The 11,059-nt window shown below is 32.7% G+C and overlaps 2 protein-coding genes across 5 annotated transcripts; both read left to right on the top strand.

Moving 5' to 3' along the window:
• Positions 1,951-4,795, top strand: LOC18603887. The gene is made up of 3 exons (XM_018116943.1): positions 1,951-2,788; positions 3,906-4,244; positions 4,351-4,795. The coding sequence occupies exons 1-3, from the start codon at positions 2,654-2,656 to the stop codon at positions 4,423-4,425; spliced, it is 549 nt and encodes a 182-aa protein (XP_017972432.1). The 5' UTR covers positions 1,951-2,653; the 3' UTR covers positions 4,426-4,795.
• On the top strand, positions 8,030-11,043 carry LOC18603886 (phosphopantetheine adenylyltransferase). Of its 4 annotated transcripts, none has more exons than XM_018117945.1 (8): positions 8,030-8,134; positions 8,327-8,372; positions 8,780-8,902; positions 8,998-9,069; positions 9,424-9,483; positions 9,930-10,024; positions 10,373-10,442; positions 10,576-11,043. In XM_018117945.1, exons 3-8 carry the CDS (start codon positions 8,783-8,785, stop codon positions 10,681-10,683), a joined length of 525 nt encoding a protein of 174 aa, XP_017973434.1. In that variant the 5' UTR covers positions 8,030-8,134; positions 8,327-8,372; positions 8,780-8,782; the 3' UTR covers positions 10,684-11,043. The 4 variants fall into 4 exon arrangements, with proteins under 4 accessions (XP_017973434.1, XP_017973435.1, XP_017973437.1 ...); XM_018117946.1 differs by having other exon boundaries at positions 8,327-8,375; positions 8,782-8,902; XM_018117948.1 differs by having other exon boundaries at positions 8,038-8,134; positions 8,332-8,372.

Genomic DNA, 11,059 nt, shown 5'->3' with positions numbered 1-11,059 from the left:
ATATTATATATTTTAAATTTTATATAAATATATTAAAAATTGAAAAATAACGGTTATCACCGTCTTGGTTCTGTTGATGGTTAAAAATATTAACAACATTCAGCAACTTTAGTAAAAGATTAGCTCCTAACATAGGTATTATAGAAGGATGGAGAAATCTCTATCGTGTGTGTTTTTTTCTTTTCTTTTTTTTTAGGAAAAGTAGGAAGAATTTTATTTAATTTATATATGTGTATGAGTATTAAACATGATCGATCATAATTAAAGTATTAAACAAGACAGATATATGAAGGAGAAATTATTACATAATAATGTTAAAATCAAAAGTTTAAGAGTCTCTTGTCTTTTTTTTTTTTTTAAAAAGATACTTTTATCTTTATCAATTTGACTGTCATTTTGTCTGTTTTTTTAAAATTTCGCGTTCAATCATTATTTTATCCCGTCCATCTGTCAAGGTGATTACTTGTTTAAGATTGCGTATGTGTTCGAAAGACAACCCTATATAAGCCAATGAAAATCCGTAACTAACACTTCTTTTAGACTTCAAATTGATTTACATTTTTCATCCCCATTTAGAGTAGAAATCAATTGGCAAGTGAGTGGAAAGAGTCGGCACATACATGTCAAGTCATGTATTTTGATGTTGCCTAGTTAGGAAATATGTATGAACCCAATTCTTTTTGGATATACCTTAGTCAAAGGGTCCCCAACAATGAAAGCGTACGCGTCCCTCAAATTAACAAAATTTGGGATTATACATGTATATGGTAAGAGATGAATTTAATTGTGTTATAAACATGTCAGAAATTTCCGATTATGGAATATGTTGTGCTAGTGATGATTCTTTTTCCCTTTAAAGAGCCATTGTTTTTATGTAAACAGGAAATTGAAGTTATCTTCGATACTTACGTATTGCTAGCACCACAAAATTATAAAAAAAATTTAAATATCTATGTTAATATATAATTATCGTAATCTTATCGGTTTAGTCTATACCATGTACAATTATATAGATACCTACTATGAAGTTAGGAACAGTTTATATGTTATAATATAATTTTCTTGTGAAATCACATGGCGAGTCTTAATTGTTTCCATGACCAGCACATATTTCATGCATCAATTTATGAATTGGATTTACCATGCATAAAGATCAAAACTGCAAAATGGTACAACCCTTTGACCCATAGTGTTCCAAATTATTTGGGATTTAAATCATCATGGATTGAGATACTAATTTTATGAATCAAGAATTGAATCCATTTTATATAGATTGAATATATTATTTTAATGAATTAAACAAGAATTTCAAGATTTGACAAATAACACCTAGCTAGCAGTATTATTGGTTTCAATTCTTTATTCTTTATTTGGTTTTAATTCTTCTAACCCCTCGTTCGGGCTGATATAATTCAAAAGAAGCTCAAATGGAGTAAGAGTTATATTAAATTCAGATAAAAGTACTTTTATCGTAGTCATATTCCACACCGCATGCACACAACTTTAACACGACTTTAAGAATTTATAGTAGGAAAAACCCCTAATTGATGTTAACAATTTACTGCTTCAAATGCAAGTTCAAATTGTCAAAAGTATTATCTTTTGAAAGGCTAATAAATTCAGTGTTTTATATTTGTTATAGTACTATGGCCAACGCAATTTTTTTTTTCCTTTTAGTCAATTGATTATCAAATAGTGAAATTAATTACATGGTCAATCCGACAAACAAGTTGGAAATATGAAAGAAAGAAAACCATAATTTATTGGAACAAAGAGTAAAAGGCCCCATATGTACAGCAAGAAAGTAACCTGTCCATGCATGAAATTCAATGATCATGACAGAGTAAGATTATGCATAATAAAATCAAAGAATTGACTTGATAAAATTTTGACGAGAATAGGAAATATAATTAATCTTTTACCCCTTCCGTTCTCGTTTTTAAATGTTTGTTTCTCTTTGACTTTGATGACAATAGAGCATTAATTACATTTACCAAGTAAATTATAACAAGGAAAGCTAAAGAGAAGCTGGTCGGTGAGGGCGCGGGTACATGGAAATTGGAGTGAGGCATCGAAGGGAGAAGGGGGGAGGCTCAGCCAATCAGTAGAGCCGCAGAGAGCAGAGCAGTCAAAAGGTCAAGGGTCAACCTAGGGAAGAGTAGCCCGCCTATTAAGACAGGGAAGCTTTTGTTTGCGTTCACAATCAGAAAACTAACATTAGAAACAGAGGATTTATTTTTGCATTCTAAAGAAGATAAAGAAAAGAACTAGTAATCCATGAAGTGGGCTCCTCACTGCTTTGATAACATGTACAGACTGACCAGAGAGAGGCCCGGATCCCCCGGACCTTTTCTGGGAGATTTCCTTCCTACTCGTATTTGTGTCTTGTCCGTTCTTACAGCTAAGGGGATCGATGGGTACTGGTAGTAGTATAAATAGGAGCTCTACATCTTTACCTCAAAAGGCCTTTGATCCCCAAAAAAAACATCACCAGTCTTTGGCTTGTGTCTGGTTCTAATACGTGTTATGCATATTTCTCCGTCAGTCTGTCTATAATTTTATAGGGAATTCTCCCAAAAGAATATTTGGGTTTGCATTTGTTTGTGTGGCTGGGGAGAACGAGGAAGGTGGGGTAAGATAGCTAGCCAGAGAGATGAAGAAGAGCGGCGGAGGTGAGGCTTCGAAACCTGATAGGAAAACCATCGAGAGGAACCGCAGAATTCACATGAAAGCTTTGTGCTTTAAGCTTGCCTCTCTTGTTCCTCAGCAGCGCTTCAAACCCTCCAAGGTATATATACGTATATCTATAGAGTTGTTAATTCTCTCCCTTCCTTCCTTCTTTCTTTCTCACGAGTACCTCACCGATTTCTGGGTTGGTTTCTGGAACTTTTTGCTCAAGAGCTTGGAGCTTTGAGCATTCCCGAAGCATATATATTATTGGGAATGATCATTGAAGACAATATAATTTGGCTAATTATTTCTCTCTCTCTCTCTCTCCCGAATGATTGGAGAAAAACCTTTCCAATCATTAATTCTCAATCCTCCCCATGGTACTTGATTGATGTTTTTACTAGTCAGCCTATGCATGTTAATGTCGAAAATCTCTCAATCTTTTCATCAATTCCCAACATCCATCCTTATCTCCATCATTTCATGATGTTTTTTCCTTTTGCTACCACTTCACTTTCTTTGAGGTGCTAGCTAGCCACTCCCTTAACTATAAAACCATAGAAGTGGGAGATGAGCATAAGGAAAATATCGCAATCTTATCCATACCAGGGAATGGCCCTTTTTATGAACAAAAACCAATGTTTGATAACATTATGGACACCCTTTTCTTCCAAGATCCTTCGCTATCAAGTAATTATTTCATTTACATCCTTTTGTGGGTATTCGTGGCCATTACCATAAGGAAATAATAGCAATGTTATCCATACCAGGGAATGGCTGTTTTTATGCACAAATTAAAACCGATGTTTGATAACACTATGGACACCCTTCCAAGGTCCTTGCGCTATCAAGTAATTATTTCATTTATGTCCTTTCTGGGTATTCGTAGTCCTGCCATGGCAACTCTTTTTGAAGTTTTTATTAAGAAAGAAACAAAATAAAAGATAAATTGTTATCGTCGTACTCATAGATTTTTTCTTCAAAATATGTTTTCTCTTGATTTATTTTCAATATTCATCATCATCATTGAAATCTCTGAGTTGACTTTTGATCACATTTTAATGAAAATTAACTCGTCTCGTTGACAGGTTGACGAAACATGTAACTTTATTATTTTATCTGAATAAAAGTATATTATCTCAAACTTAAATTAATTTTTTGATTATTATCTAAAAGCATATGGTGCTATATGTATACATACTAACATTTTAGTTCTTATAATTTGGGATTTTCAGGAAATTGTATCGCAAACAGATCAGCTTGATCTTGCAGTTGCCTATATAAAGCATCTGAGAGAAAGGATAGAGAAATTGAAGGTGATCAAAGAACAAATGATGAAGTCAGTTGAAGCAAGCAGCAACATCATGAATAACAATGCATCAGGTGGTTTAGGTTTGCCTGTGGTTGAAATAAGAGACTTGGGTTCTAGCATAGAAGTGATTTTGATAAGTGGGTTGAATAAAAACTTCATGTTATATGAAGTTATTGGCATTCTTGAGCAAGAAGGAGCTGAAGTTGTGAGCGCTAGCTTTTCCACTGTGGGAGGTAAGATTTTCCACAATCTTCATGCTCAGGTGAGTATCAAATTCTACTCTTTTCTTTTCTTTTCTAATTTGAAAAAGGCGACAGGCAGAAAACTCATACACTAATCACTAAATCAAATGTTCAAATTAATTTCAGGTTAAAATTTCAAGAGTTGGTGTAGATACTTCAACGGTTTTTCAAAGATTGCAAGAACTGATTAGCTATTACTGATGAAGATGGGGTTTAAGAAGCAACTGGATCGATCATCAAGCATGAAGACACCTGCTTGATAAAGAAAATATAGATATGTAGCCACTAGAATATATATAGCACCTCTATAGATTAAGAGTTATGTATCCAGGGCAAGTACAAGAATTTCAATTGCTAATTAAGGAGAAGAGCCAAGAGAGTAGAAAGCAGCAATATTCAGCAAAAAAAATTAAAGGATATGGCCATTTCCAAGCTGGATGTAAACTTCCCAATCCCGCCAATGGGTTTTTCTTTTACTCTTTGTTTGTATTTTTGGCCTGCCAGGCTATGGTTTTCCATGCACAGGAATTAAAATTAGTAAATCATATTAGTAGCTATAGTTTCTTGATAATTTAATGTCTGTTTTAATATAAATGATGATAATCCCCTTTTCATCTTACTTCTAATTTATTATTATTATTATTATTATGCAATGATTTATATTAAACTTTGTTTGAAAAAAAAGGGCATCGATATAAGAAAAACATTAAATTTATAATTTTTATTACTATATTATATAAATTATTAATTTTTTAAAAGTTAAGTGGTATGAATTGACCTTACTGAACATTGTAAAATTTTCAATGAAAAGATAGCATTAAAGAAGATTTAATTTATATGATGAAATGTATGTAGAAATTTGGAGATTATTAATTTTTTAAAAGTTAAATTTGGAGATTTAATTTCTAATGATAAATACATAAAAATGTCACAAATTTTATCTCATCAAAAAATGAATGAGTTTTCGGTTTATAAATAAAAGTCTTCATTTATCTAATAAACATATTTTTTAAATTAAAAACATAAATTCGTGATAAATGATATCAAAATAGATTTTCCAAATCTTCTATTTGTTAGTTATTAAATTTGAAAATCTTATTAGCCAACTCATTGGTTGCACGAACCATGTGAAAGATTTCCCATATATTTGAAAACATATAGATTATTCTTTTGGTACACATTGAAAAAGGATTAGTTATATTATAAAATCCAAATCTTGCTTGACTTAAATTGTAATTGACTCATTGACTTCGAACAATTAATTATGAGTAATTTGAAAACACTTGCTTAAGAAAGTCACTTGAGGGCCATCTATCCCCACTCGCAAACTCAAACCAATGTCTTTGTTCAAAGAATCTATAACTCTATCTACCTTCATTAATCTTAATATTTTATTGAGTAGGCCAAAAGGGTTATAATATTAATAAAAGATAAGTACAAAGAATCTTACTAAAGAATATAAATCAAAATAAAACCTACCCCATTTGCTGCATCAGTGAGAAGAAGCATCCTCGAGCTACCTTCACTAATTTTTAACATTCATAAATATAGTGAAAGAATTATATAATAATAATAATTAAGCCTGCGACGAAAGTAAGATGATCGAAATAAAAATTAAAGTTCATTGTTTTAGATTGAGAAGAGGTCGAATTCTTTTTTTTTTTTTTTAATTTTAAAAAATGAGCATAACGCGGTAAATTTTTATTAAAATAATAAAGATTAACCAAGAAAACAGCATGACTTTAAAATGTACGTTGAACTTGTCAGAGTTTGTTGAGCAAAATCATCGTACCTACGTTTGCTTCTTCATGGTCATGGATATGTAATATATAATATATAATATAATATAATAATATATTACACGTGCGGATATGCTTTCTTCTTCATTACTAAATAATATATAATATAATATATAATATAATAATATATTACACGTGCGGATATGCTTTCTTCTTCATTCCTAAGTTAATTCCAAGAAGCTAGCAACTTGGAATAAAGAAAGAAAGAAATTGGACTCATTTCATTTGGTGATGGTCAAGCATTCATAAAGAATTTCTCTTCTACAATCATAAAATTCTTAAACAACCCTTTATCCCTCAAATTTTAAATATAATTATGTTCGTTTTTGATTGGATGATCGAACCAAAGACGTGTAAATCCTAAACCTACCTTTTAATTTATTATTAAAAAAATTTATCCGCACTTTATTACGAAATATTAACATTAACTAAATTTATTTTTTGTGTTAATCGTATTATTGTTGATATAACCAACTAAGTTTTACAAGAGATTATTACTTTTGTATGTAATTAATAGAATGGAATATAAGATAAAATATTAAATAAGTAGTTGAGTATTCTATTTAATAATAAGTGTAGTTATCTGATTAGAAATCCTTATAAAAATTATACCTAATTAAAAAATAAAATTAAGCATGCATATAATTTTCATGCATTACATTATTTCTCGTAAGATAACTTTAAGAAAACATTTAAATGTATTTAATCTTATATTCTATTTAATCAAGTATATAACTTCTATGTTAAATATTTTCCACTTTCATTTCTTTCTTTTTTTTTTTTTACGAAATTATAAAAATCATTAGTGTCAAGGGAAGGTTTCTTTTGTTAAATTTTATGTATAATTAATTTATATTAATTAAGAATCTACCATAATTCTTTATACATGATTTAAGAGCGGAAATAATATTGATCAAAATAACAGTTGGGATTCAATGCATTAAGATCAAGAGACGGGACCTAGTTATATATATAGTGAATCCTTAATCCCACACATAATAAGATTTATGATTTTCTACACGTGACTACACTTTTAAACTCACTTTTAATATCGGAATCTAACCCACTTTAATATTATCTCTTTGTCAAGAGTATTTTGATAAAATACAAAATATAAATAATGTAAATCCAAACTTTGATTTTTCAAGAAAATTAATCTAACACTTTTTCCCTGTCAAAATCATGGAGGCGGCTGAAAAACTCAACTTTAAAGGCTCAGTTGCTTGCACCTTTGAACTTAATTAGGATATTTTTGGCAGGAAAATTGATAGGTTCTTGACACTCAAGGAATCAAGCTCAACCTCCTGGACCAGCAACGTCCCTTCAGTCTCCAGGTATTGCACATGTCAAAAATAAAACAATTTCTCTCAAAGTACCAAAGGGAAAAGTCAATGCCAAGATGATTTCAGCTAATTCGGAAGAATTGGGATATTTAAATAATATCTTAGAAGAGAATATTTAACATATTTTAAATAAGAATCCCATTACAGAATTATATATATATCTGCATGCTTAACTTATTTATTTTGTCAGCAAATAATAAGAAAGAGCCGTGCTTTGAAAATTTCGTGGACTTTAATCTTATAACTTTTAACGAGGTTGTAGATGAATTTCGTTCTCTGAAGAACACAATGTTTGTTGGCGACCCATGGAATTGCATTTCTTGGAATCACTTTCTATGATAAATGAAAGAATTTATCCAAGATGAGGAGATAAAAGAAAGATATATCTTCTTTAATGGTCGAAGTTGAATCCTCAACTCTTATAGATTTGGAAAATACTCCTTCTGTATGTTTTGAATGATCTCGTAAGACACCATCTACTGTTGTAGGACTCGACTTCCCTAAGGCCGACCCATTGACATTAATTTTCCAGGACCCCATGGAGGAGACCAAGTGGTATGGGGCTATCGAGTGGGTCGGGGCTTGCCAGTGGACGGTAACGAGGGGTCCAAACATAGAAAACCATACTGGTGACACGTGTGGTTATGTCTTTAGCACGTGTGCTTCTGTCAAACGCTTCACTCGCTGGGTCACTCTCTCTGGTCTTCATCTTTCGACAATTTCCACCTCCCCTCACTTTCCCAGCAGCCAAGCACAGAATATGCCACGGTTTCTCTCTCTCTCTCTCTCTCTCTCTCTCTCTTCTTACTTNTCCACTTTCCCTACGCAGCCAAGACACAGAATATGCCACGGTTCTCTCTCTCTCTCTCTCTCTCTCTCTCTCATTTTTCAAATTTTCATTTTTCTCATGTTTCTGTTTGGATGGAGAGAAAAATTTAACAAATTTGCATTCTTTTCCAGTGCAGGTATCTGATCGGGCAGGCTAATAGCTAAAAATAAAGAAAAAAAGGTATTTTTTTTCTCTTTTATATCTTTTTTCCATATATTTTAGCATGACTAGCTTGTGATATTTATTTTTGCCTTGTAATGTGGAAGGAAGCAATTTTAGTTAACAAAATACAAGTTGTACTCTTCAGAACTGAATCTCATTGCTCTGAAAAAGATTATTTAATCCTGTGCTATAAGATTTGTTGTCATAATGTTTCCTATTGTACCCCTAAAAGATTGCATTTTCCTTGAAAATTTGGAGCTAATATGCTATGTGGTAGGGTGAAGGGTATCATCCTAACCTTCATTTTGTCAAAGCTATGCCAAAAAGGGTATATGTTAAAGATGATGGTATGCTACTTTTAATCTTGCATCCTCCAAATTGAAAAGTCTCTCCCTTTGTTTTCTCATTTTTGTATTCTTTTTAGGATGGCAATTTTGGAGGAATCAGTTGTGAATTGGAAGATTTCTCCGCCAAATTCATATGGAGCTGTAGTTCTTGGTGGTACCTTTGATCGCTTACATGATGGTCATCGCCTCTTCCTTAGAGTAGGCGTTTTCTATTTCTCTAGTGGTTCTGTTTTTATTTTGAATCTTTCATATAAACACATAAGAGTTCTAAACAAGTGTTGCATTGTCAATAGTCATCAGCTGAGCTGGCAATGGATCGGATTGTGGTTGGAGTTTGCGATGGCCCTATGTTAACAAACAAACAGGTAAACAACATGTTGATTGTTTTATGTCAAGATATTTAATAACCTAATAGTGATAGTAATGTGAACTGGTATCATAGTATGTGGTAGTTGTCCTTTCATGTAGCTTAACTGAACATAAAATTGTGGTACAATAAATCACAGTTTACATCTTAAATCTGTCGCGGTTTATATAAAAATTCCTGCTCTAGACTGTATCTGTGATGCTACTCCAGCTGAGGCATTGATCTTCGATGCATGTATTCTATTATTGCATGAGATAAAGGTTGCCATTTGATATAACCAAAATCTTATGCTTTATTTTCATTTCAGGCTGCAGAACAAAATTGCATAATATTTTTTCCTTTGTTTGTGTAGTTCTCCGATTTAATACAGCCCATTGAGGAAAGGATGCGTAATGTTGAAAGTTACATAAAGGTAATTAATGAAGGAATGTGTTGTGTTTGTCTTGCATGCTTAATTAGAAACATGTGCTTATTTGGTTATTGCATTTTGTTTCTGTGATCATACTGGGATAGTTTTCTAACTCGACTGAAGTTAGGTTTTCTATGCCAGCTTGTTGTGAGGCTGCATAAAGGTTTATTGATGTAGCTGAGATGGAAGCTATTAAGTGGTTCATGTGTTCCTTAGCTTACCTCATTGTGTCTGAGTGTCAGCTTGATGACACTGCAATTGCCTTCTGTCTAAAATTTTATATCTATTATAGTAAGAGTTAAGAGTGAAAGGAGTAACACATGGACCATCACTCTTGCAACATCAGTTGCAATGTATCACATAAACAAACATGAGGTCTTTTGCAAAATGTCTGCTGAAAATCTTTTACTTGTCTTTGCATAGTCTTCAATTTGTTTGTCTTCCTGCAGTCAATCAAACCTGAGCTGGTTGTGCAAGTTGAACCAATTACAGATCCTTATGGCCCTTCAATTGTTGATGAGAAATTGGATGCCATTGTTGTCAGGTTTGTTATTGAGTATCATGTTTCTAGTCTTGTAAGATAAGGCTACCGAGCGTTTTTTTCTTTTGAAGTTGTTTAAATATAAAGTAGTTTTAGATTTAGCTGTATGATGTTTGATCTGTTAGCAGGCCTTTGGAGCCTTTAATGCGTGTCTTGTGAGAGGGACGTATTTTCACTTAGTGCTTTACTGATTCTTGCAATTTTACTTTTCCTTTCTGGGTTTTTCCCACTTTCCATAGTCTACTGAAAGAATGATCTGGCTATGTTAATGCAAGCTGAAACTCCAAGGGGTATGGTACTGTTTTCATCACCTAAGGAACCGCAGACTTGACTGGTTTTAATTTTCTGCAGCAAAGAGACAGTACCAGGTGGAATATCAGTCAATAAAAAGCGAGCTGACAGAGGCCTTTCACAACTGAAGGTTAGAATTTCTGGTTTTATTCATGTGATGTATATATTTTTTCGATATTAGTTCTGAAGTTGAAGCAAGTTTCTTCGGACTTGTTTGAAAATAATCACAAGGAATTGGCTATAACATCATGGAGTTTCTGCAGATTGAAGTTGTAGATCTAGTTTCTGAAGAGTCTAGCCAAGGCAAGCTGAGCTCAACAACATTAAGGAAGCTTGAGGCTGAGAAGGCCAAAAATCAACAGTCTGGGTAAGCTGACAATGGAAACCCAATGTTGGGATGGCTAGGAAACCGTTTTTGAAGGTTATAGCACAGTGTACAGAAGACACAGTCTTCGAATCACTGCAGCTTCATGGATATACCCAGAATTTCCATACAATAAAAGCGTTCAGCTTTCTTCTTCAAAGAACTACCCTATGCAATATCTGTGAGTTCTGTACATTCTGCAATGTGTTGTTATTTTCTTTCATAATTATGAAGTCTCTAGAACTAGCAAACTTTGTACCCACAGGGGGGAACTTGTTCCAAGTTTGGGGGAGAGGATTGCCACCTGTTTCCTAGACCAAATTTCTCAAAGACATCATTATTCATGATTATCTATAGATTTAAAGCATGAACTGGTCAAGAAT

The sequence above is a fragment of the Theobroma cacao genome, chromosome 3, assembly GCF_000208745.1.
Source record: "Theobroma cacao cultivar B97-61/B2 chromosome 3, Criollo_cocoa_genome_V2, whole genome shotgun sequence".
NCBI lineage: Eukaryota > Viridiplantae > Streptophyta > Magnoliopsida > Malvales > Malvaceae > Theobroma > Theobroma cacao.
This window is presented reverse-complemented; position numbering and strand designations above follow the sequence as displayed.

What these genes read in the sequence shown, in the direction of transcription:
- LOC18603887 (XM_018116943.1), top strand. Translation starts at nt 2,654, where the DNA reads ATGAAGAAGAGCGGCGGAGGTGAGGCTTCGAAACCTGATAGGAAAACC. An exon ending in AGCGCTTCAAACCCTCCAAG is followed by an intron (nt 2,789 to 3,905) that starts GTATATATACGT and finishes TGGGATTTTCAG; the next exon opens with GAAATTGTATCGCAAACAGA. An exon ending in TCCACAATCTTCATGCTCAG is followed by an intron (nt 4,245 to 4,350) that starts GTGAGTATCAAA and finishes AATTAATTTCAG; the next exon opens with GTTAAAATTTCAAGAGTTGG.
- LOC18603886 (XM_018117945.1), top strand. Translation starts at nt 8,783, where the DNA reads ATGGCAATTTTGGAGGAATCAGTTGTGAATTGGAAGATTTCTCCGCCA. An exon ending in GTCATCGCCTCTTCCTTAGA is followed by an intron (nt 8,903 to 8,997) that starts GTAGGCGTTTTC and finishes CATTGTCAATAG; the next exon opens with TCATCAGCTGAGCTGGCAAT. An exon ending in CTATGTTAACAAACAAACAG is followed by an intron (nt 9,070 to 9,423) that starts GTAAACAACATG and finishes TTGTTTGTGTAG; the next exon opens with TTCTCCGATTTAATACAGCC.